Source organism: Hippoglossus stenolepis, chromosome 8 (genome assembly GCF_022539355.2).
Source record: "Hippoglossus stenolepis isolate QCI-W04-F060 chromosome 8, HSTE1.2, whole genome shotgun sequence".
Classification (NCBI taxonomy): Eukaryota; Metazoa; Chordata; class Actinopteri; order Pleuronectiformes; family Pleuronectidae; genus Hippoglossus; species Hippoglossus stenolepis.
In genome coordinates, this window is record NC_061490.1 from 7,297,964 (window position 1) to 7,325,854 (window position 27,891).

General features: G+C 39.8%; 1 protein-coding gene across 1 annotated transcript in view; it reads left to right on the forward strand.

The window, feature by feature from the left end:
* The window catches only part of tsnare1 (T-SNARE Domain Containing 1), a 145,487-nt gene extending 120,546 nt beyond the window's left edge, over positions 1–24,941 (forward strand). The window contains exons 11-12 of the mRNA XM_035162801.2: positions 8,214–8,323; positions 23,221–24,941. Coding sequence (XP_035018692.1) covers positions 8,214–8,309 — 96 coding nt within the window. The 3' untranslated portion in view covers positions 8,310–8,323; positions 23,221–24,941. The remainder of the gene's footprint in view (positions 1–8,213; positions 8,324–23,220) is intronic.
* Positions 24,942–27,891: the final 2,950 nt, after the last annotated feature.

Genomic DNA, 27,891 nt, shown 5'->3' on the forward strand with positions numbered 1-27,891 from the left:
GGCTTATAGCCACAAGAGACGTTAGTCTGCTATTTTATGCTAGCGTTTTTTAATGGCACAAAAACACTTATTTGCTCTAATGATAATTTTTTGGTATTTATGAGTTGTCTCTTGGCCTGGATCTTGCTGGGGTGTTGCTGCCTGGAGCCGGGATTCCCCCTGATCTAAGAACTATAAATGGCCTTGGTTGTATCCTTTAAATAATAAGATCTGAAGTAGCCGGTCAGACATAAAAAAGCCTGTGACTCTACAACCTTAATTTTCTTTTTTTAAAGCTGGTAACAGTTTGATTTTAAGTGTAATCCATCTCTTAGTTTTGGGTAAACTGTTTATCTCTGTATATTCAAAAAAATGCTTTTAGAATGCAGTAATGTGAGGCAGGGTGGAGACACGCCTACGTCTCCCCATCTCCCACACACACAACACATCAACTAGCTTGTTAAAGTTATCTAGGTTGTCTAGCCATGAGTTGCGACTCCAGTGATAGAACAGAAATGTCGAATGGAGTATAGGCTTCTCGCCTCTGGAGTTTCCTGACAGCCAAGACCACAGTTGTCCTGAGCCGTTTGAACCACTGATAAAGGCGGCCGGCACCAAGACTGCTGGGGCAGCTGTGTCTGAGGAGTACAGTGGTCCCCAACCGTTTCGACTGCTAGCACAGTCAGTTGTCTCAGCCAGTGGTTTAAATTTGTGTGTGTGTGTGTGTGTGTGTGTGCGTGCATGTGTCTGTGTGTGAGTGCGTGTGTGTGTGCGCATGTGCGTGTGATCATCAAAGAACAGTCAGATGATTTAGATTATTTGACCAACTGTTTGAAAAGGTCAAGGAAGAGAATTTGAACTATTTTACTCATTGTAAAATGTTTTGCTAAGATCAATATGTATATCTGGTTCCACTTTATACCCAGCTTCTGGACCTCTGAATCACTGACCTCATCTGATTTGTTTACCAAATAAAATGTGAAATGGGTCCATGTGGTCATTAACAGCAAGTTGAAGAAACAACTGAACAATCAGTTGTGCTTTGTAAGTAGGATTTTGAATAGGGAACTATCCTTTCTAGTGAGCGAGCTACATCCATGACAAAGAGAGACAATGTAATTATGTTGCTATACAGAAGTTGATTTATATGACTATCCTGCAAATTTCCCCATTGTGGGACTAATAAAGGATTATCTTATCTTAAAAAAGTACCCCATGGGTTATGGCTACATTTTACTGCGATGAGCTCTAGTGGCTGAAGATGACAGCAAAAGAGTCGTAACTGCATATTTTTTATTGTAACCATGATGATGAAGGTCAAGGTGTGATTCGACTTTTCTATGCCAAAGGGATTACAATTGTTTCTAAAGGCTTTGGATATAGCCCTAGGACCACTACAATTCTGTATGCCAGGTTATACGCTCAAGTGCCTTCTAGCGTGAACCATGAGCGTGAATTATGCAACTGCACTTTACCTGGTGGGTCTCCTGAAGTTGGCAAAGAAAGGAGTGGGGGAGAGATAGGCATGTCCAACATGTCAAAGGTAGATAACGACTGTCTGGTGAGCTGTTCTAAACAAAAAGGCCAAACTAACCTTACAAATCCACTTTCGCCGGCCAGTGTTTTTGTTCCATTATTGACAATGGTTGTCACAGGGCGCCCACCCAGGATGCCAGGGTAGTCTGTGTTTATTTGCTGCTCCTCTTAAATATCATAATCAGGGTGACTGCATAAGACTCTGAGTTTTATGTAAATTGCATATAAGCCGATTACAAGTGAGGCAGTTTTGCTGTAAACACTATTTATTTTATGGACCTCCAATTTTCCTAACCAGATGCGATAAAGGGAGAGTAATATTATTGCCATTATCATGCATTGCATTATTGTTGTATTATTAGGCTATTTCTCATATCACACGAGCTAAGCCTTTCTCCCGAAGACACAGTAAGGTTGTGTTGTCCATGAAAGGAAGGTAAAGATGAGATTGATTGTTGGTTTGTGTGACAGTGCTATCAGCTTAAATGTTTAAAATGCAGGGTTTTTTCCCCCCTGCAGAAAATTTTTTTTGAAATGGTGTCCATGTTGTGGGAAGTCTTTGTTAGCATCAGAAATAATGAACATCGAAAAAATGAACAAGCCATGCATGCTCTTCTCTTCTCTAACTCTCTGTTTCTCTTGACCTACACTGCTGATCTTCATATGCATGTGAAGGGTATCTTCAAAAAAGAAGAGAGGGAAAGCAATGGGCAATGTCAAATAACCAATGGAAAAAAGAGACACTTCACCAGAGGTCCAAGCTAGAATGCCTATATACACCTTATTTGCCCGAATGGTTTGAAATGGTTGTTATGGAGATTTAAATGAAAACTTCTCTGAACAAAATCAACAAAGATAAACTCTTTAGTTCCTTGATATTGTTTTGCATATTTATTCAACTTAATTGGACATTGTTAATTTTTTTACAATGACTTTAAAAGTGATCAGATTAGTGAAACCCTCAACATTCAGACCATTTACCTCTTTGGGTTGCACAGTTGATGTGAAGAGAGGAACATGCCATTAGGTTAGAGTGAGAACTGAAGAAGAAAACAAATAAAAAGGCCTTTGTATGATTGGTAGAGGTACAGCTTGAATGATTTAGATTTGTTTCCGTTAATTTCAAACATGTTTAAAGAAATATATAAATCTTTGAATCTTCGTGATTTTTGTATTGATTAAATCAAAAAATTGGGTTTATCAGTTTATTTATATAATTCTTAATGGGGTTTTTTTGATGGATGAAAATTAGTTTTTATCTTATGTTCCCCTGTGCGTCCACACAGTAGGTAATGTATGAGAGTGTATAAAGGAACAGTATGAATTCTGAAAAACTCTGATGAATCAGTAGAATATTCAGGAGAGTCCTATACCGACTCCCTATTTAAGTCTTTGTAATCAAAAAGCTAATCAGAGGCCAAGGGAACATAGATATGGCACCTAAGTTTAGATTCAGTTGGTGCACTGCAGAATATGTCCTGACCATGGGAGCATTGACCCTATTGGACATTGCCCTGGTTGCTCTTCCTCACACTTCATTATTTTCTATTTTAGTGGTCAGTATTTTAAGAGGAAACTGGAGAATCTTGGTTGACCTCAGGTTTGCAGCTCAGCTTTCTGCCACTGAGTGGTTCTGCTAGCTTTGTCAGACTGTGTTCTACACTGTACATCGACTCTGGTTGGCTGCCAAGTGTGAAACGGTCAGGATGAGAGTCACCACCTGAAACCAGTATTCTCTGTCAGACAAGATGAATTACTCCATGCAGGGTGGAAGGGGACTATTGCCCTTGTGGAGGGATTTTAAGGATCTCTGGGTTTTCCTCGTAATTGAAAAAATGGAGATTGATGCAGCAACTGCATGTTATGTTGAAAACCTTTGTCTTGGTGGGACATCGAGAGGAGCTGGAGCACCTGCACCTATGGTCATAAGCTTTGAGTACTTCACTGGCTGAGTATATTTGTCCTACACTGAATATCTTTAATAACTTAACTTGAGGTAATCGCAGTAAAATTTGAACAGATTTCGAGCTAGTAGCACATATTTTGGAAGACATTACAATCCAAATGTAAGGCAAATTTCCCTCAACAAATTGTTGGTTTAAAGGGCACCGGTCAAATTTCATTAAGGTATTTCTGTGGATATCATGATTTATAAAGTCTGTTTTCATTATATTATTATATAATCACAATTTGCCTTTCGACCTCAAGTGTAAAATATTTTCGATGATATCTTGACGTTTTGAATTTCTGGTGCCCACTTAGGCTTTTTGTTTTTTTTTACAAAATGAAAATGTGCGCAAATACAATAGTTGTGTTTTGTGGAGTTAGTGTTAACAAGAGTTAGCGACAAAGTTTGTATCATTGCGCTCCATAGGATTTTACACACTGACATTGAGGAAAATCTTAATGAAATGTAATAGTATCATTGTTAAAGACAGTGGCTATAACAGACATGCCATTCAACTAGCTTTAATATATAAGTGTGGACATTACTCTTATAAAAACTTCCATTTATTACAGTGATTATATCAACTTTATCATAGCTATATACAGCTCCCCTCGTAGTCGACGATGACAGCGAATAAATCAGTGCAAAGGAGATGCTGTCTTTCTCCCTCACAGCATCCAGCACCTTTTGGCCCTGAAGTACTGACAAGGACAACGCTCTTACAGATCAAGTCACTGGTGATGAGAGCATCCCTTCTATCCTCCTCTTCCTCTGCGACTCTCTGTCCCACCTCCCAGCCTACCCTGCAATCTGGAAAATTCTGGTTTAAAAATACTGCAACACTTCCTTTGTTGTACTAAGCCCTTTTTTGTCCCCCCTCTACCTTATTTATTTCCCTGTTCTCCCCAAATAACAGCAGTGCTGGGATGATCGAGCAGGAGAAATAGAGAAAGAAGGGAGTATGGATGAGAGAGGGCGGGAGGGGAATTCAGTATATGGCGAGAGGGAACGACTCGGCACTGTCAAAGCGAGCACAGTGAAGGAGAGGATGGCAGAGAAAGTTTATAAGGCGTAGTTTAGGAGGAAATGCGTGAGAGAAGCTGGGGAATCTGTGGTGGCCAGCTGCAAGAGGGGAGATAGCGGAGAAAGGCTTTTAATTCTCAATCCCCACAGAGCCTTTGAAAATTACCAATCTTCTTATCACAGACGCAGGGCTGCTTATGCAAATTGTTGTGGAGTGGAACGTTTAAACGGAAAATTACTCGACAGCATTTTTTCTCCCTCTTCCTCTCTCCCTCTCTCTTCCATACAGAAAGCCTGTTTTGAGTCTCAGATAAGAAGATGAATTGCTCTCTCCGTGCTTTGAAGCGCGTCAGGATTTAAAGACTCCAGCCTCGGCTCTGGTCTAACGCCGCTGCTCTCGCTGCCTTTGTAGCAGAAAACAGGCTGAAAAAAATGAGAGAAAAAGCATTTCAGAACAACATAGATTCTGTGCTCCAACACATCGTCACCGCCTGAGGAGACAAGGAAATATATAAATATTCCCTCACCCCGGCTCTTCACTCTATTTACTTTAATAATTCTGCTTTACACAGTCCACAGTTTTTCCTCTTTCTGAAAAAAACATGGAAAGTAATTGACATAACTGAAGCTCATGTGCTGTGTGGAGGAATGTTTGAAGCATTTCTCAAAATTATACCACAGGCAATATTAGAAATAAAACAGAACATAGATATGAAAACCATTTGAGACTTATAATCACTGAGAATAAAATGTATTGATTCAGTGGAAATAATTTAGAAATTGCGAGGTTTCACACATTATTATTATTTCTGATCAAGCAATTTTTGATGTATGTGTCAATCCTCTGTAAAGACTGACAGTCTGAGTTTCCTACATCTTCCCTGGCACCTTCCCAACACATTTCACTGCTGTGACAACTGATGAAAACCACTCCAAAATGTTTTAATGCGTCGCTATGGGATCAAGGTTTCAAACAGTATTTACCATTTAAGTGAAAAACATGCAATAATTAGAGGTGTTAAGTAAATAATATGTGCATGTTCGATATATAACTTATAAAGTTAAAGTTTTGATATTTTACACACTGTATATCAGTGCTTATTAATAAAGGTTGTGAATAAATGAAAAATCAATGGAATATAATGTATAATATACAACATGGTTTAAAAAAATAAAAGTTCAAGTTCAACATGCATCAGCAGAAAAATTTTAATTCAACAAAAAACTTTACAATTTAGCATGGCGAAGGTCTTTAGATATCCCATATGATTGATTATCTACGAGATCAATGAAGTACATTGTCTTTGAATGCCAGAGAGAGAAACCTATTGTTTCAAAGTGGCCAAATATGTTTGTTGGGTTTTTGAGTTTGTCTCCGAGACCAGTCGTCCTGCCATTCCCTGTACTGAGAGCCATCTTACCCATACCACTGGCTCATCTATGGTGAACCTGGAAGTAACTGGCAGTTTTCTGTCAGGGTGCAGTCTGCAGTACCTTATTGACTGGGAGGATTTGATCTAAACTGTCAGCTCCACTCCGCTACAGCCCTGGACCGTATTTGGTGCCACCATCAGGTGTCGGTGGAAGAGGGAGAGGGGAAGTTTTCTCTTCTGTACTTCCCCAACTTGGTTCTTGCAAAATGGACTTAATAGTGTTGATCTTCAGGATTTCCCTCCACTGCAGGCTGCTGACCCTTCTCCTACTAAGCTGTATCCCTTCTGCATCACTTCCAGTCCCCCACTCACGCAATCCAGACAGGCCTGGCCAATCATGTTGTGAAAACCCGGCACTCCAAGCTACACTTCACCCTTGCATCGCCCACCTGCTCACCACAGCACGGGGCTCCAGTGGCAGCACACCTTTGTAATATGCTTGGTGAATCACTTATGAGGAATATCAAGCACACATCCGCAGAGACTCACTGCCTCCCAGACATCCGAGCTGAGCCCTGTTCTGTTACACCCAGTTTAATCATACATGCTGGATGTAGTGGCGCGCCTAGCCAGAGGTTTGGTTTTTTTAAAGCTTGTTTTTAGCAATCTCTCAAATTGTCTTAAAGATTCTCACAAATGTGTTTCATATCTTCAGTCCCATTGCTCCATTCTAGACAGCCGCTGACTCCCAGTCTCTGTGCCGAGCATCAATCGGTTTTCTCAGTGTTCAATGAAGTTGTATTGACTGTTAAACCTTTAACCCATTTTGTACTTGGGCGTCCTTCTTCAAGAATGACAAGACCCACCAAAATGGGTTTGGTGCTTTTAGACAGACAATGTATTTTGCACAAGTTTAAAACACCCTCTGCTGACACCAACACCACACCACCACCACCTCACCCCCTCGTGTAGTGATCATAGTTCTGCTACCCCCGTCCATATCATCAACAGGCTGTCTAACACTAACTTTCTTTCTTTCTTTCCCACCAGCCCAGCCCGACAACATGGTTTACAGAAGATGTAATTGGCCGGGAGTAAATGCTAATAATTTAATTAATGTTAAGCGGTCTCCTCTGAATACGCCCATTAGTGTACACTTGCCTCCCATTATAACTGCTCAGTTAAATGTAAGATCACTCAAAAGCAAGCCATTCATTGGCAATGACGTCATTACCTCTAATAAGATTGACATTCTCTTGCTCACTGAAACCTGAAATGAGATGATTTCAAACCAATGAATGGAGCAGCCCTAGGTAATTTCTCTTACTAACACAGTTTTGGCCTGTCTGGTTTTGGCAGTGGAGTAACATGTGTCACATATGTATTATTATATGTATATAGCACAGCTTGACTTGCTTGTCCTGTATTTGCTTTACGGTAAGGGACCAAAACAGGTTTACACCGAAAATCATGATTTTCAAGTAGACCAATATAAAAACGAACCTTGCAATATTCAACTGTTTCAGTTTTTCCTCGCATTTTCACATCTCTGGTGTCGAAAAAAGATTATCTTTGAAAATATAGCAGGTAAAACGATTGAAAGTTTTCTAATGGGCTGATAACCTCAGTAGTCCCTAATTCAACAAATTTGTCCTTGTTTTTTTTTTTCTTTGTAAGTTTTAAAGTGGAGGAATGACATAGGCCCAAACAAACCATTGAACTGAGAGCTCTACAAGGGCTGAGTGAATACAGTCAGGGGGAGAAAATGATTTTATTTGGAGCCTCACATCTCTCCATCTATTGCATCCCTCCTCTAAGTCCTTCCTTCTTGTGTGAGCGTGCCATCACACAGACAAGATTGATATGCAGCAGAGCCACCGGGTTCATGACTGCAGAGCACTTCAGTAAAAGCGTTAAATTTCGATTTTTGTACTAATATGTACTATTGGGTTTTATTGAATTATTTCAAAAACAACTAGTGGGGAATAACAGGGCTGCGGTGGCTATGTGGTCACTAAATTGTAGCTTGACATTTACAGGGCTGCCAATGTATTATGCCAGTGACTTTCAGTTATGTAAAAGTGGGGATTTAGAGTTTAATAGTTTAGCTGTCTGAGGACCGAATGATACTTAAATCACTGCTGTTTTACAGAAACCACCAACAGAGATTAGAAGACCCAACACATATGGTTTCATATTTAATGGAAACCAATTATACAAAAAATGAAAGCCCCATCACTATTCTTGTCTTTTCAGATACAGGTTTCCACTTGAAGGACCGGAAGACAGTGTAAAATGTCCAATGAGGAATTATGTAATGTTCCCCCCACATACTGAATCTTTTCTCTCCACAGAGGCAGCTGAGGAAGAGGAAGTGCTACCTCCTGCTGGCCGGAGCGATTATCCTCACCGTCCTTGTCATCATCATAGCTGTTTCAGCAAGAAAATAAGACTGGCCACTTTGGTAAGATCCGTCATCTGCAAAACAACACTGTAACCATAAAAGTAGTATTAGGGTTGTCAAATATGGAAGTTTGGTGATGCACACAGCTGACACTCTGTGTTCAAGCTGAGATATCAACCAGGTGGTGTTATCATCCTGTCACCACATATAGAATGTTTTGCCCTTAATCTTAAATCCATCTTCTACTCAACACGCATGTACATGTTAACATACTCTGTGTGGACATTCAGTTCAATTTTACTTTGAGGAAGAAAAACTCCCTGTTGACAAGAAGAAACCTCAGACAGAACAAGATTCAGGGTGAGCAACGATAGCAGTACCTATTATTATTGTTATAACAGTTACACACGTATTGATCTGTATCCTGCAGCTCTGGCGTCAGAGATATCTGCAGAATGAGGACAGGGAGAGGGAGGACAGAGAGGAAATTACAAACTGAAGTACATGGGAGAGAAAAATATTAAGTCAGTGACATGCAGTAGTATGGCGTACATGCGTGGATAATGTTAGAGTGAGAGGGAGATATTTTTAGACTTGAGAGCTTCAACTTCCATCAATTTCTGGCGTCTGCTCAACTCTGAAGGTCCAAAATGTGTCTCTAGATTCTCAACACGTGGTCATGTGCACTCCTGTGACACTGAGAGAGCAGCTTTACCTCCATTGTTCAAGAATCCCACCATCAATCGGTCTCAAATAATTAAAACTTTCTTTTCTACTAAAAATTCTCCAAAAGCAATCCATAAACAACCTTAGAATCAGCATCACTTTAGCATCACATAGCATTACACATTAAAATGCCCATTAACACCTTAAGTGCTTTAAGTTGAGACTTCATACACTTAACATATTGATTTGCACTTTTTAAAGATGTTAATATCTAAATATATAAATTCGGACTAACCTACAACAAAGGATATAAATTTCCCTGTAGTATGGGCTCAAGTATATCATCATTCATCGTGAGTGCACACTGTGATGCTCCGATGTTCCCCGTGATTTCTGTCTATTAAATCATTTTCAGAACAATTACAATATCCCCCTGAGCACCCCTCTGTCTTCCAGTCAGGCTCATTGGTTCATTAAAACTGTCGCTGTGAGTCTCTTGTACAAACATCACGTCAGCGCCTTTAACCTTCATCAACTACAGCAGAAATCATTTTACTTCATCTCTTACCCCGTTTGTATTCAGCATACTGAAAAGAAGAGTGATTAAAAACAAACAAAACGCAGACACAGACCTATATTCAGGATGTAGCAACTAATGATGAGTAACGTCATCTTCCTTATTTTGCTTTTGGCTGACTCTCTGAACACTTTTCTTAACCCCCTCTCCTTTTACTGCTCATGTGCAGTTGGACAGAGTTGCAGACCAGTTCTGTGTCAGAGAAGCAATCCTCTGCTGTCACTGCCTTTGTACATTTTTATTTCTGTAAAAAGTATTTTTCCAACTCGTAAGCTCTTTTAATCCAACGGCTACCAGGCTACCAACCACTTTGGAGTCGGAAGATTTTGTGTCACTTTCAGCAACAGTCATCCTCCATATTGGTTGTCAGACTTGCTAACCCGTTCTCCACCTTTTTCAGATTCATGTGGACATTTAGCAAACTGACCAGCTAATGTGAATACAGAATCTCCCCAAAACCTTAAAACTCCACTATTAACACACAAACACAGTGACATCTACAATGCACACGATATATACACAATTTACAGCAGTGGTGAGAAACCTGCAGTATCTGGGTCATATGGTAATTGGTCTGTATTTACAGTATATAGCACTTTTCTAGTCTTGATGACCACTCAAAGCACTTTACAGTACATATACAACCTGCAAGACAAGACAAGTGAGACCAGACAAAGTAAAATTGTCACAAAGTGTCAGTTTGTTGCAAAAACACATCACAGAGTAGATTACCGATATGACAGTTAATGAATATTGAAGTTATAAAAAAAAAAGTTTCCAGCTTTTCTCTCTGGCCTGTGATGAAACAAACTAAAATAAAAATTTAACTAGTAATTTAATATCCTTGGTTTACTGACGCAAGGGAGGAATTACTGTCTTTGCAAGCCAAGCATAGGTCTACGAAAAGTGAGGATTTAATTGATCCTTAACAAAAAAAATGTTGTTTTGGTGAAAATCAGCACCATCATCAATACCACCTGACATCAGCAGTTCCAGCTATCACATTAGAGAGGTTGAATGTGTGTTCAATAAATTAGTCCTCATAAATGTTTTAAAATTGGAATGGCCCTTTATGTGAAAAAGGTACAAATCACTCATAACCACTCTCAAGCTTCCTCTCTGCGCACTCTTCTTCCACTTAGACAGAGAGAAAAGAGCTTCTTCCAATCATGATGGTGACAACCTGAGAGCACATTCTGAAAATATGTACAAAGACATACCATTTTAAAAAAACAATAAAAGAAACCTTAAAACTTTTTGATTCACCTATAGGGAGATAACATCTCTAGCTAAGGAAAGCCTGCGGTTCAGACCGTATTCAAAGCAAAATCAGAAGCACAGGGTGAAGTGTTGAAGTTGTTTTATACTGCATTTACTGATCGTGTGATGTCACCCAGGTGTCCACAAGTCCCGGCATTCATATTCCACTCGAACGAGGTCATTTACATCGTGATTTTTAGCTTAAATGTCCACTAATATCTTCCGACGAGGTGCATTTAGAAAATGGTAATGTCCTCTTTTTCCCACCCTTGTGGTCGTCTGCACCTGTTCCTAAATTGTTTCACCTGCGTTCAATTTGCCCTCAGTTTGTCTTTTTCCACACCCGCATGCTAGTCCTCATGTTTCCTTTATGGATTTCCATTTTTGTTTCTTTGCCGATTGCTCTCACCACCGTAAGATAGCTTTTTGTATCATTCACCAGCAAAGCTTCTGTGTCCTCTTCACCAAACCCTAACAAAATCAGTTAGATAAACCCGGTGATGGGTAAGCCCATGCTTGTAGTTTTTGCTTGACTATTTTAAATTCATCCTAAAAAGTGCTGCATTTGTCAAAGGAGAAATTCTGAAGAAAGTCTATTTGAGTCTATTTGAAATAAGTTACTGTCCTCTACACAACTGCACGTTTTACCAAATTTGCCAAATCACACTGAAGCAGCACCAGACACATTTTAGCCTGATGGCCAAGAAAAGCTATTCTAATTCTTGACAAAACCTTTTTCTCTCTCTATAATTTCTCTTACTTGACATTCAATTCAAGATGTCCCTGCTTGCATAAAATATTGATCATTCCCCTACTTTTCTCCGATGGAGGAAATGGGAATCCAGTGGAACAAAGCCTGCTATTCATAAAACAGCAGGTTGAATTGATGCTGGTGACAAGCTCAGCAGTTGGCGGTAGAGGCCCAAAAGAAAGCTTTATTGATATTAACTTGTTCTGTCTAATGACTAATGACTACAAATATGTGGGCACATATTGTTTTGTCGAAATTGTGAGAGAGAGAGAGAGAGAGAGAGAGAGAGAATCTTCACACTCTTTGAGTTTAGCAGAAGTGACTGTGTGTATTGGCACAGCCAAGCAGCCTGGCAAAGTCAACAAGTTCTTGTGCTAAAGATTCAGATGAACACACTTGGCTTCATCTTCCTAAAACATTTTGGTTTGGCTGCAGATAAAAACTCAATGTGACTGCCCAACCATTTTATTAGCGTTTTGGTGATTTTAGCATCCAACACATTAGTGTAATCATACTTGTCCTCTTCTATTAACGCTGCATTGACACAGATAAACATTTTAATGTATTATATATATTAGTGTTTCCTCGATAATAATTCTGAAACCATTGGGAGCCTTGTAGTTAAAAACTGCTTGTCAACGTGCAGTCAATTTTCTTTTCGACCGGGACTCACCGTCCACAGCAGTGAAACAAAGTGGACAGATTGACTCCCGTCGTCTGTAGCTGTTCACCACAGACCTTTTCCGATGGCTTTAGTTCATCCGGGGATTAAGTGAGTTGGTTTAATTAACCGCAAATCAAACTTTGAAGGATGGCCCACGATCCTCCACATCATTATCTGTGTGTTTAGTGAAGTCAACATAATCTGATTGTGTTCCGAGTTAATTTTTTATTTGCTCAACAGATACAGAATATAAATAAATAGACCAGCAAATGTGGCCAAATGTTTGTCAGTACTTACAGAATAGTTGACTGATATTCTAAGCTTTCTTGACATGCACCATACATTTGAGAAGTAGTACGATTATTTAATGAATATGTATCAACTCTAGAAAACTTTAGCCCTACTATTAATAGAACGACAACTATTGGGTTGCCAGATATTTGTCTAAACTTCAACACTTGCCAATATGTGTTTTTCTGTGGCAGCTTGGACTTTCAAGTGGGTTTGCACGTATAATTTTTTACTCTTCACCTATTGTTTTGTAAGAGACAATTATCTTCTCTCTGCTGCAATAAATGGCTTCTTCATTGCTCAATGCACATGTGTATCCCCTCAAGCAATTCTTGGCTGTCTCGCCAAGCAGTGTCTATTTCAATGTTGAATTTCTGATATGGTACTTTAAAACCTGTAGAATAAGAACAGAGTTGAAGAAAGAGATTGAAATGAGCAAATATCACAGAGGTACTGAAGGATTTAGGAGGGATCTATCGCACTTGGAGAAAAGCCATGATTTAAAACTACCCCTGATGTGTGCGTGTGTGTGTTAGTGAAGCACTTTACATGGTCGATAAGATGAGAAAAGAACTATAGAAATGCATTCCATTTACCGTTTGATTATAAAGCCCGTGGGAAACCTCCAGACTGTCCTTATATGGCCCATGAGACTATATAATTTGGGCAGCAACACAAATTTATAAATACAAAAAATGAAACAGATCACATTGATTGATAATTTGCTCCAACATTATTGTGGTAGCATTGAAAGGACGATCAAGACCTGAACCTTAGAACTGAATATGAGAACAAAATGCAATTAAACCTCTTTTCTGTCTCACTCCATAGCTTTTAATGCATTCACCATTTTACCACATAGCTAGATTGAAATAGCAGTCAATGTTAAAGCTACTGTGGCAAAAATTGTAATCTCACTGAAAACTTGATTGAAAGGAATCAACACCAATCAATCAAATGCAGTATCAGTATATCAACAGTCAGATTACAATGATGATAAATATGGGGAACAAAAAAAACAACAGTCTGTACTACAGTGGTAAATATTAGACTTGCTAAACATTAGCATGTTAGCCACCGTTTACTTCAAAGCACCATGCCTTGAATATAGACTCTTATTGTTGTTGTGTCATAACTTTAACTGTTGAAAAGTAGCGGTATTATGTATGTTTGAACTAGAATGAAATGAAAACCAACAAATGTGAAAGCTGTTGGCGAATCATTCTCTGACCCGAGCGTGCACAGTTCAAAAAGCTGTAGGTAACATGCGATAGGTTTTCCTGAACAGACAGACAGCCAGCCAGTGTATAAAAGGTGAGTGGAATAGTGATGAAGAACAGACGCAGGAAAGCAGAGAGGGGAAGAGCAAGTGCCATACATCAGTTTAATGAGGTTGACAATGACAGAAATAACTGGTGAGCTGCTTCTCCCCTCAAATCAATAGCCTGGCTCTTTATGGCACACTAAATAATACAATAACTGCACCCTGACACTTAGTCCTGTAGGAATTATGTTACTGGCACTGCCCTTACATCTTGTTTACACAGTCATTTGGGGATTTCTCTATATGCATGTCAGCGTCATGTACTAAATCTACACTCGTGAATTGTGTTGAGGTTGCTGGAATCCTGCTTCGAATAAGCCACAGCAAATAAAACAAGACCTACCCCCATAAAAGGGGTTCAACAGTCAGCCATGGCATTTTATGATTAGCTCATTTGGATTTTGCTAACTTCATTCCCATATTGATGCTTAAAATGCTGGAAAGGTCCTGCAAGCCTCCAATTCTAGGTCATACATGTCCCAACCTCAGCTGTTCTAGATGTGCCTCGGCCAAAGGAGAATCATAAACACCTAAAAATACAGTACATACCAAGGCTTCACTATCAGGTGAATCAGCAGTGGAAAGTGCAAAGTAGAATTTAAATTTAAACGTTGAAGCATTTCAGAGGAAACACGGATTTCTGACTTGAGTTGAGGCTTTCAAGCAAGAGTCAAATCTTAAAAATGGTTGATAACCACTGCTGTAGTTTATCAGAGGACACGCCCCCCACCGACTGCAAGACGCTGTCTGCCTGTTTCTTCCAATTTTATAAATCTTGGAACATGTGCGTCCAAATCGCACAAACAAGCACTTCCTCAAGCCTTTGACAATACACATGCCATTTTTGAAGCCGATAAGATAAACTGTCTGACTGTATTTACAACGCGTATCTCATAGCCAGTTTTTAAATTAGCGGGTAAATAAGTACTCAAAAACACCCATACACTACCAATGAGGTCCCTGAGGGTTGAAGCTCTTTTACTTTCCCCTCTCTAGCCAACATTTTTCACTGTGATAGAGACTGTTTCTGCCACATTTTAGTTGATTAGACCAACAAGGGCCTTTTAGCACTGAGTAACATTTCTCTAAACTAGTGCCTTCTTTCTGTGTAAACCAAACTATGGAATGTCTGAGGGCGGAATCAACTGAGACTGAGCTTGCACTAACAATGAATCAGGATTTCAACCATGCTTCAGTGGGAGAGCAGGTCTGGAAGGGTTCAGATTAACTTGAAGCTCTGGGGAGAACGGCCCGATGGGGACAAGGCTGGACGTGGCTCCAGACTGACAAACAAACAGATCATTACAAGTTTTCACTTGTAGGATTTGCTCAGAGCCTTACCACACGCTGAATTTTGATTTGTTGATAGACTGATTCACTGACACTTAAATGTGAAGGTGAATTGGCGTAAAGAAGAGAAGCACTAGATCACACAGGAAAGAAGGAAAAAAATGCCCATAGATCCGGGAACAGCACCTGGATATATAATGGCACAAATAGTGAGGGCTCTGGGAGAGAGAAAGTCATGGAATACATCAAAGAATTCACAGTGCCTGAAGCACATTGGACAAGGCCTAGGTGTTAGCTGTACATTGTAAATTAAACTAAACTTCCATCACAAACAAAAAGAGTCTTTACTTACATTTAATAATCAGAGCATTTATAATAATCCCTCAAAATCATTAAGGAGATGTAAATTATTGCAAAGGAGGCTTTATACAACTGTAGCTGTGCAACATATGAACTCATGAGAACACTCAGGGTCCCTTTGTCTCCTAAATTTCACTACAGACTGTATTACTGTATAGTGCACAGTACATGCTCATGCTGTGTGTGACAGGGGAGGCACATTGAAACAGCTGTTTACAGCTCGCAGTTCTTTCCCTCCCTCTTTTTTCCTTTTGATTATTGTGTGTGTTCTGCTTCTTACTGAGACACAAGAACCCAGGAAACACAAACGTCCCCATGAAGTGTTGGTGATATAATCTGTGTCAGTGTACTGACCCTCAATAGAAATAAGTACAGAAATTTAAAAAACAAGATTACAGAGTAGAGAACAGAAGAATAACTCATATGTCCATTTACCTTTAAAAACTATATTTTGTTTCTTCATTTTTCTCCAAAATTGAGAATGTTTAACATACAAACTGAAACCTTGGAACAACTTTCAGCGTCTCTTTCTAAAAGAGCTTTCAGGTTGTAGCTACTAGCTCGTTCACTGCAACACCTACAGTATCTGGATAACATGGTCTCTGTCAGAATGTGGTTTAGTGAAAGCTGCAAACTCGGCTACAGAGAGTTAACAGCATCCAAACGTATATTCAGTAATTCAACTCACGTTTGAAATGTGATTGCAGCAGAACTAGTTAGTGTTTGGTTTCAAGGCTCTGTCTTCATCCCTCCCTCTGATAAGATTACATTAATATAATGCGAGTGATGAGCAAAATTGAGTACCCCCCTGTCGGAGCCTACAGGTGGATGCTGGGGTGGGGAAGGGTCTGAAGAAGCGGGAGGCAAGCAAAGGGAGAGATTTTACAGCTTAAATAGACCACCAAATAGGGTGTGTATTAGAGAGGGTTGTGGAGAGTGAGGCATGTCACATGATTGGAGCAGCACAGCTCATCTACTTCTTCTACTTTGCTTATCAGTGGTGACACGTCAGCTACGTTACACACGCGTTCGTGAACCGTGACCTGACAAACACACAGCTATTTAGTTTGTAAATTCAATTATGTGTTCATATAATAGAAAATATAATTGCTGCCGTGAGAGATTATTTTTCTGATTCTGAATAGTAATAGTAATAACTTTTTATTTTATTTTTATATTTTTTCTTAATTGCGTTGTGGGCCAGATGAAAAAATGTTCCTACGTAAAAGTTTCCTACCTCTGGTAAGTCTCCATGTATAAAATGTCTTCTAAGGTTATGGAGACGCAATCGGTGTGTGTGTGTGTGCGTGTGTGTGTGTGTGTGTGCGTGTGTGCGTGTGTGCGTGTGCGTGTGTCAGGACTTTTGCAGACCTCGTGTATTTTTGATGTTTTCCTACTGAATTTTAAACACATATATAAGCCACATTTCGAGCACCTTTTCCCTCTGATAAATATTAAAGAATTAATGCAGTGGATACATGTTATATTTAGCCTCTAAAGCTGCTTTAGTCACTATGAAACACAGCAGACACGCTAGCACTGAAAGAGGCTTATTCAAATGATGTAAAAAGCTAAGATGACAAGAGAGAGCAGGAGCACTGCGATGATATGACAAAAAATAAATATTGAAAGAAAAATTGATATTGAGAAAACGGTAAAGGGAGTTTTGGAGAATAATTTCAAGCGAGAGTGCAAACGCAAATATTATATTTGTCTTTTGCCTCACTTTTATAGTTTTACCAATCATGGTATGCTTAAGGATATGAGTTTGATTGATGCTTAACTATCCAGCAGGACAGGTATTTGTATATATTAGCCAAATGATGTATTTTGCCATGAATGCTGCAGATTCAGTCTCTGTCCCTCTTAAACAGAGATCTGAGCCAGTGAAGGGGAATTGTGAGTTGCTGCCACAGTTAGTGGAGTTCTTTGGGTCTAGTATCGTTAATCCATGTCTATGAACAAGTGTGACAATAAGCTCTCTGTCTGAACAGCAATCCTCTTAGGCGAAGCTTTGTGGGTAAACTCGCCTCATGCAAATTCTAAACCCCATTAGCTTTGAGGGACTAGTCAGCTGCATTGAGATTAATAGCCAAGTGACTACTTGATTTAATATGGTTATTTCACATCTTCCCGGGGAAAAAATAAACAACAAAGTTAATGCAAGACATTTGTCACTGATGTCCTCAATCTCTCCTCTCTAAGTGGGAGAAGTTTATTGTGCATTCAGATGGGTTTCCTATTCAGCCTTTCCATTGCTGGAACAATGCGGAAGCTTTTGATGTTAAATGTGTGTCTGCTCAATCTGGAAGTTAGATATTTTTTAGTAAGTTTCGCTTCTTCAGCCTCTTAAAATGTTTTTTTGCATTGTGGCAAATTACAACATGGTCATATCTGAAACTGTGTTAGAGATAAATGCACCGAGGAGAAAAATTGCAATGCAATTTTTCATTACAGGGTGAAAAATGAAAAACCCTTATTTATCTTTTTCCATGCCGTCAGCTTACTCCAAACTTTGCTGCAGAGGATTACCGGCTGGGTGGGTAAGGCTCTGTCACTGCAAAGTGGGAGACAACACACTGTGACAACGGTGATCTGAGAACGCTGCCGACTCACAGCTGAGGAGGAATGATTAGCCCAAAGTTGTGCAGGAGCATTTAAATACTTCCTCGTGACCTTTAATCCCCAGTGAAATCAAAATATCACCCTTCCCTCTTCTGCACAACACAAGCAAACACTGAAAGCTCCCAGCATGCACTGCTAACAGCTTTCCAGGAGATCGGAGATTACCTAAAGCTGACTGATTACTTAAATAGGTGAGATGAGTGTCATCTTCCAGTGCAGGGCTTAATGTTGGATCGTAAGAAAACTGCCATGGGACTGTGACAGCCGGGAGTGACATATTAAAGTGTTCAGCGGATTGAAACAATCTGAATGAACTTTTTACCGTTAGTACATTGTTCTTTGCCAAACACATTATTAGAAATCAACAGTCCAATAGTATTAATGTATACGTCATATGATAACAATACTTTAGACTTAATCTTGATTGTTGTCCTTTATTGCTGTCACTGCCCCCCCCTCGAGCTGGTGAAACTGCACTGTAAGATTGAGTTCGGCCATAAGAATAAGACAACCCTACAGATGTGCTAGCAGCTTTAAGATGCTAACATTCCCAATATGACAGTGTTAACAGTTATATGTATGAACAATGTATGTGTCCCAAAGACAGACTGCCAGAGCCAGAGATTCTGGTTGATGGACGAGCCATACTACTTCCTAATCCACAGCCACCACTTTGTTTTTAAATACCATCGCAGGTTGAGTGGTTGGTTCCTTGATTGCTATTTCAGTTGGGAAAAGCAGTAGGACATATATTTGGATTATGGTTTCCACATTTGTAATTGTATGAAGCTGTCTTTTATTATGGGAATGCAAGGCTTGGTGACAAAGCAAATCAGAATATAGTTAATTATCAATTACGTTGACATCTGGAAAATCCACTTAGAAAATAAAGGAAGTGCATCATCAGCATAGAGGAAAACATGTGCATACAGAAAGCATACTGTTAATTTAGTAAGTAAAACGGAAAGCCACAATACAAAAGTATTATTAATATGTGTACCCCTTTGTGCAAATGATCCCTGCTACAACTAAAGTAAATATCAGGAAGTAAATGTTACTGAGTCAGAATAATCATAATAAAAAGTACACATTAATCTATAGCAGTTACCAATACAGCTCAACTGTGACCATGAAACCAAATACATAATGGTCAAAATCATATCGCCAATGGTTTCTAAGATATTACAGAAACTTGCCTCTTGTTTGCCATGGACACTATAAGCTCATAATATTAGGTCTTGTTGAGCTGGTAATGTTAGTTCTTGTTTCTATAGTAACTTAAAGTAGTTGACTTTACCAAGTAAGCTTCAGGTTTATGTTATAAAGTGTAAATGATGTAAAGTATGCCGTATCACTGTAGTGTAGTCACTGTAAAAGTAATGCTAAGTTGCATTGAGGCTGTTCTGGCAGCTTGTATTGGCCTAACACCTTGTTCATTTTTTTTTTTACAATGTGTCACACATCTGTAAATTTAGTACCAGCTTTGAGTCTCATGAGGACCCGTGAACCTTTCACTCCACATACAGACCCTGTTGGCTTGGTCTTCACAGCATTACAGAGATGCCATTCATCCAGCTGCTGACTGACAATCAATGGTGGTGCCATGGAAAGGCTTTTGGCTGTGATTGATACGACCTATTAGCTTCCTGCATTTGGACATTGTGTTTTGGAATGGGGAAGGATGCGGCCAACCCACCCAATTTGTCGGTATTGATCTGGACTAGACTGAAACTTCTAAATCTCTCACCACTCTGGATAAACCACTGTCACTAGCTCACTCAGATATAGATCACAATGTTGGTAGGTATTGGACTTTTTGCTGTAGTCGATTGTGGGGAACAATTTCAAATTATCTGAATAGAATCAGCGGTTGAATGATAATATGAATCCACTTATCAGTGTCAACAACTATAAATTATGTCCTTTCAAACTTTGATTTAGTGATTAATCTGGATCCATTCTCTTTGTACTTTTTTTTAAATAATATTTTTATTCACATTTAGCATGAAACACATTTCCAAAGAATGAGTTTCAAATGTGGTGATTAACAATTATCATCATATGTTTGTCTGGAATGTCCAATTTTTAGATCTATTACAAACTCAACAACATAAAAACAAGAACAGTGAAGCTATGAATAGGAAGTGATCTTTTCCTCACAATATGTTTAAGAGATTTGCAAAGATTTCTGTTTGCTCCAAAAATGTGGAAAAGACCTTAAAAGGAAAACATTATTTTCATGAACAGGTCTAATACAAGAACAAACATTTATATTTGCAAGGATTAGTGGCATTCACCAGTTTTCTAATAGGAAAAAGGCTGTCTTGAGTGGTTCAGAACATACTTACCAGTCATTTATAGTAGGTATAGTATAGTAGTCATTATTATATTGTATATATCTGAATCTTTTGTCAAAAATACAAAACCTCCTGAAGATAAATTGCTACAGCTGACCTGAAAGTAAAGTGAGATTTCTTCTTCTTCTTTTCCCTGGGAGGCAAGTGGTTTCTTCCAGGCTCATTTACATCTGTGAAAACCGGTGAAAAAAAAATAATCTGCGTGTCCTGACCTTATTTTAGCCACAAGATTCTGAAATGCAGACCAGTCTAGACTAAACGCTGTTTTCTTCTAGGTGATTTAAAAATGTTCCGTGCACTCAGAACACAAGGTAGATATATTGTGTTAGCAAGTTATGCAGCATTACTGTCATGCCATTCTTTTGGCCAGAATATGTTTTAATCCATGAAGTCTCTCTGCCTATAAAAAGCTTAAAGCGGATAGAGGCTTTAGGAAGTCAGGTGAGGTAATAACAGAACTAAGTCTGCATACCGAGCAGGTTGTGGAGGATGAATTGGTCAAGTGCAGCAGTGGGATTTGTACTCTGATTTATTCATTGGCTTGGTTAACTTGTTAGTTTAACCTTTCTCTTCATTTCTATTTTAAAGTATTTCTGCCAGAAAGCCCTGCAGATAAACTTGTTCTCACCAGTCCAGTTTCCTGGCTGTTTGTTGGTCAACAAGCGATTCTGTTCCTATGCTCATTTTTAATCACACATAGAGTTCAACTTTATATCAACTTCATGAATTTATAATTTAGGACTTTCTATGTGTTCCTGGATAAACTGGGCTTAACTTATTCTGCAAAAGGGACAGACAGCCTTTAAAAACTGTACAGTGGATCTCTTTAGCTGTTTTGTGATGAATATATGAGTATATGTGTCGTTGATGGACTGTCGGGTGCATGGGGACACCAGCGCTAACAAAGACCGGGCACCGTTTAACCTCTACAACCTAATTCACCTGCGGAGGAGGGAAAGCAGAGGTTGCCCCAGGCTGTGTTCCGAGAGAACTACAGACAGTGAGTGGCGATACTGTTAGTCTGTGGAAATAAGACTTTGAGGAAATCCGGAAACCCCATCAACATGTCTTCTGAGTAAGTGGCAGGCAAGAAGCTCCTCAGAGGTAGGAGGTGTGAGATTTACCCTGAGATTCTGCAGGTTCTGGTAATCGTGGGGCTTTCTTGGTTTACAGTCAGCGGCAGTGCCTGGGTACTGGCAGACTAAGACCGTAATATAAAAAGTGGATCAGTCGGTGTGCTCTAGTTAAAAGGGTTTTGCTTCTCTGCCTTCCTGGAAAGGTTATGCTACGATGCCGGAAAAGGAAACTGGAAACTCTTTAGTCTAACTTTACAGGAGAGCTAATGGAAGCCCATCCAGCCTACGTTTTTTTGTCTTGCATCCCGAAGGCTTGTGGCTTGATGCAGCATTGTGGTGACGAGGGAACTAAAGTGGAGGGCAAAGCTTTCTATGTAGAGGTCCAACCTCACCTCTCATCATGAGCTTTTGGTCGTGATCAAAAGACTGAGCTCACACATATGGATATGGTTGAAATGAGTCCCTTTTGTAAAGAGGCTCCCCCCTTATAGATAGTGTAGGGAGCTCAGACAGATGGGGGGGGAGTGTGCAGCAATCCACCTCTGAATCAGCAGAGAGTTAATGGATTCATATCACAGTATCACAATAAGGAAAATTGTTTTCGTGCATAAAACGAAACTGAAGAATTTGTCCCTTTAATTTGAAAATGCATCTCACTACAAAGCACATAATGTTACTATTCATATTTGACAGTGTAACATTATGTTTCTACATTTTTACTTTACTTAAGTTAGACTTTTACCGACGACTTGTTGCTGGACACAATGTCATCAAGCATCTAATTAGCATGTTGTTCAGCCTGCCTATAGTGCTGCAAACCTGTATCCTGATTGGATGAGGGACTTCCTTATTGATAACCCTTTGTCGCCATGGTTACCATGCTATTAAGCAAACATGTTTATCTGCTATATGTGTTATAGTTTCCCCATGTTTTTACACAAATCCCCATACCCAACAGCATGATGATGCTGGTGACCACTTTTTTAACTCTCTAACTCTGACCATTAGTTGTTAAATGTTCATATTTTTCACTTTGAAAACAAATCCTGAAAGCCAGTTGGTCCACTCCTGCTGGCTACAATATTTCCCTTTCTTTTTGAATTCTCCTTTTAGTCTTGGAACAATGAGCCAGTGTTAATATTGGCCTTTGATTTAAAAGTACACATCAAATCAATGTTTCATTAATGTCTGTTTATTATAGTAATTAATACAACGATTGGGATGCCCCCTGAATTGAATCTAAATCCAAATTGTAGATTGGATTCTACTGTCGTTCATCAAAGGCTAACGTGATCCTCAGAATCCTCTCTCCAGACTTAATTCACTTACATTTTCCTGCTCGCCAACTATTAACTGTAATTCAGTTGAAAAGTGGTGCGCTTTGGCCTTTCCCGTACCGAGCCGGTCCGCTAGTTGGTGATTAATGGACCACTTCCATCTCCAGCACCATGAACTCTGGCCTTGACTTAATTAAAACTCAGCTGTTGACCACCAATTATAAATTACTTTCCACAACCTGTGACACTTTCAGAATAGAAAGAAGAAATTGGTTTCTTTCCAACTAATAATTTACAAATGAAAATGACTAACAAGGCTGAGGCAGGGATCTGCACCGTCCTCCTGCTTTGGGAGGCTGACGGCACCATCCCTGAGCATGAGGCCGTTGTATCCACTGAGTGATTGATGCCTACTGTCTGCTGTGCTTTTGTTTTTCAGGTAGCGGCTTTTCATTACAGTGTCACCTCAGTGCTCGTGCCCAGCCTGATCCCTGACCTGAGCAGCTGGTTTCCAGTAAGAGGGAGCTGTCCTGCAACAAAATCTCTCCTCCATCAAATCTGGCTCTGTCCACATGTGCTCCTGTCTGGGGATGGATGGCTTTCTGAGTGTATCAATTTGTCAATGGGTAGCCCCAGTCTGAGACTCACATGTAATCATTCATATTTTTTACGCCATTTCTCTGACTTGAATGTTATCATCAATGCTGAAGTCACAAATTTAGTCATTACTGTAGGGGCACAGGCTCCGGTGCTTCCTGTCTTGGATGTGATGGGTGACTGTTGTATATCACACACAGGGAGCTCCTAACTATGCCGTTTCATCAGAAAACCAGATGAAGATGGAGCAGAAGCTTCAGGGTGAGACGCAGCAGCTTGGGCGTTACAGTCTTCACTGCTGTCTTGTATGCTCTATTTCCTTTATGTATTTTTAATGACGTGAACTACTTTTATTAGTGGGTAATGTAATTTATTTAGCATTATGTTGTACGATTTCTTGATAGTTGTAAATATTATTTGACCATATATATCCACCAAAATAAAAGTCTATGTTGAAGAGAAATCCGAAGTTCTGGCTGTGTTTGTGATTGATGTAAAGGGTAGAAAATCTTATGAGACTTACTATTTCAACATGTGTTGATTAATATCAGCTATCGTAAGACTCCTCCCTTGAAAAATGACCCCATTGGTCAGTGCCAGCCTATTCCAGTTTATATCTTTATTTGGGTTATTGTATTTTTAAGAGACATCATGTAGTCATGTGATGCAGTATCAGTCATGTGACAAGTGAAAAAGACCTCTAGTGGCCATAGTAATTATGACACGTTCAAGGTCAGGTGACCACATTTCCATACACTTGCTTTCTCGAGTGCTTGAGTGGATTCATGCTGACAATTATTGTAACATCCATCGCACTGTAACTAACTGGATGGTTCACTTATAATGGTCAAACACTTGAGTGTGTAAGTGCTGGACAGTTCAGGACTAAATTGCCATCTTGGCTTCTTGAGAAAGGGCCACTGAGAAAAAACAAGTTGTAACATTTTACACAAGAAAGCAAAACATTCATTTTTCAGTAAGCAAAGCAGTTAGATATTGTGTTGGATTAAATGTTGTGATCATCATTTCCGATAAATCAAGTTATATTTGAGACAAGACTCATGCAATTCATTGTATGTTTCATTTTGCAAACCAATAGTCCAAAATGTTTAACCACAACTTCAGGAAATGGTCACATGGGTCATATCAGAGGAGAGGGTGGGGGTATTTAGGCAAAGTTAAAATATCCTCAAGTAGTAATTTATTACATGTACATACAGCTACACTTACATCACAATGGCATAAATGTTAAACATAATTGCTTGTGTTTATCAACTGTAATCATAATTGAAAAAGGTCAGTTTAACTGAGTTTATACAATGTGAATTACCTATCACAAATTACTTTCAAAGGGCATTGCAATCTATGGAATGTGTGGCAGCCTCTATTAGTTTAAAAAAGGAAAAAAACAAAAAAATCCTTTCATATGGAAAAAGTGTTATTGTTCATGTCATGATTGTCAGTCATTGTTTGTTTGACAGCCTTTAGGTTAAGTGCTGATGATGTACCTGTGACTGAAATGTTTATTTTCATCGTACATACATTAAATACTTAAGGAAATCAGCTAATCTTCTCTTATTGGTGTGTGGGCATTTCCTTCTATTTGAGATGTGACTTTTTACAGTAAGTGTTCACATTGCTTATTTTTATCCAAATGGCAAGCCTCTTCATGGAATGTTAACTTTATAGGCCCTTGTGTGTTTTTGTAACAGCACTTTAGTTTTTCTATAGTCACTCTCTTTGGATTTCAGCAGTCAACAGCTCATTAGAACTGTGCAAAGTTTTGAGAAATGTGCTCAGTAGCTGTCAAAGAGTCATCTAGAAAGACAATATCTATTTGTCTTGTTGTGTTGTCGTAAGTGTTACTTGCTTCCAAGTTCCTGTTCTCTCACCAATTCACCTGCACACTCATCGAGTCTGCTCCAGAATATACATGTATGTCACTGGTTCAACCTACAAGACTCTGCAAGATCGTCATACATTCTCAGTGGTGTAAATGATATGGCTATTCTGCCTACAACTTTGAATTTCTGTTGCTCTATCTGTTTCCAGTCTCTTCCTGCCTCAATCAGCTTTATAAATGGAATCTCAACTTGGGCCGCTGTGGTGAACTGTTCTGCCAATTTGTGGGGAAACTAAGGACCAATTCCATTTCATACCATGGCCCTACCCCTACCCCTCCCCCTCGTTTTCGAGAGTTATCTTGCCCCTTGAAAAGGAGTCACAAGGGGTAGTGGTTGAAATCTTCCCCTACGAATTTGGACAGTCCTTCAAGAAGCCGTTACATCATCAGTAGTGGCCCAGGAAACCCGACACGTCATCAGTGGTCATCGATGTAAACAGACGAGACAGATCTTAAATAAACCATATTATTGTTTGCAGTTACTAAAGTGACAAACCTATAATATCCAAATGACATCTATGCTAATGCAGGTGAATCAATGACATTTGAAATTGAAAAGCTTGGCTGCTCTGCATTATTTCACGTATGAATCAAAAGCACACAGGCTGCTAGCAATGGTCTGTATAAAACCCTGCCAGGATGCTTTGTTATTAGAGGACACAGTTAAGTTCAGTAACCTCGCTGCTTTACTTTGGTTAAATCAAGTGCATTGTGTGTCTTGAAAGAGGGGGGGTGCAATATGAAATTATGTGACAATATGGGATTATCATGCAAAGATCGCTATCATGCTAACGCTAGCGATCTTTTTTTTTAAGGTTGTTGTGACAAAAATGACCATAATACATTGAATCGATATTAAACACAATCATTATCGTCATTTTAAAATGCGTATTCATGGAGAAGTTGCTACAATTGCGGGTCTCTCTCCCAGCTTGCCGGTGATTTGCAAGGCATTCTGGGACATTTCTATACCCCTTGGTTGGAAGTTAGTGCATGTTTCGAGGGCCCTAAAACTTGGCACTACCCCTCCGTCCCAACAGGTATTGGGACAGCCTGCCCCTACACGTGAACGCGCAAAACGAAGGGGAAGGGCTAAGGCCTAGGGCCAAGGGCTGAAATGGGATTGGGCCTAAATCATGGCAAGTGTCCCACAAGCTCCACTGTGTGGGGAGCTGTTGTGTTTTTTGATGAAGCCATTGCATTCATGTCGTCCAGGTAAAATAATCTGATGCCTTGCCTGAACAACTGCTTCAGGGCTGTTTCCAGAGGACAACCAGAAACTAAACTGTAAACTTGAATGTAAATGCAGCAATTTCCTGTGTCCTGGAATGATAGGGACATGGATATATCCATCTTGTAAATAGATGTATGTGAGACAATCACCTGGGTGGATGCCTGTGATATGCATGTAGAATGACGTCAACGTGATGGATTTGAGGGACAGAAGGACAGGTTAGGACTTTACTGTGGCACCTCTATCCACCATTATCTGATGAGGGCCAGTGGATAGCCCTCATCGCCCCATGGGATGGCTGAGCAGAGGGTCAAAGTGGAATCGGCATCAGGTCACAGAAAAACCACCACCAATACACACTGCTTGGAGAGAAGTGGGGAGAGCACAGAGAAGGAGGCAGTGGGCTCTTGTGTTCACTTGCGATGGGAAACTGTTCACATGTGACAATGAGGTGTGGAGAGGAATCTGACTCAACAGCTGATACAGAATGCATGACAGCAGTGGAGTCGACATGTGTGAAAAAATGTGTGTTGACAGACATTTTTCATGGCAGTTTTCATTATTCATGGCAGTTTCTTGTGGTGGACACACGTTCATAGCATCCAATCATTCCTGTTGTGGGGGTTCTAAAGGGGGTTTAGACCAAATGCATGCTATGCATCAGTTCTTAGTGCTGGGGGGGGCATGGAGCAGGCTGTGATGACTGAGGGGCATTTCGCGCTGGGACAGGAGCCTCTGTGTTCCCGCCAAGACTTTCTGGAGCTGTCACATGGCTTTGTGAAGGAGCGTCCCGGTGAACTGGGCTGATGGGCCCATCCAGAAGCCTTTTCCTGGCCTGCTGCCGAAGCTGATATGTGGAGCTGCATATTATGCATGTTATAACTGACACATGTCAAACGGCATCAAACACACAAGGGAACTGTGAATCAGAATAACACCAGTTCCTTGCAGCTCTTCTCACACAAAGCTCTCGATGTGGGTCAAGAGTTCTGGAAATCAAAGCAGAATCCATGATAATTGCAACATCCTAAGATTCCTGTTCTATAACATACTCATGTCGGCAAAAATACACACACGTACATTCACACGCACCATTGTCGGGAACGTGTCACCCATATGTTACAAGTTTTGATGCCTTGAGCGTAAGTTAATCACACAGTAGACAATTTCCCTCTTTGCTTTATTGCCTCACATTTCTAGCTGGCAGTCTTATTTCAAGATAGTAATAGGCTTAATTTGATCTGTTAGAGGAGCGATTATGTTGCTGTGTGTTGTCTCCTGAGGCTGCACAGTGATAAGCATGATGTCATGCTGTGCAGCTGCAGGGTCAAGTCCCACAATCCATCATCTTTTACTTTCCACCAGTGGAGCTGAAA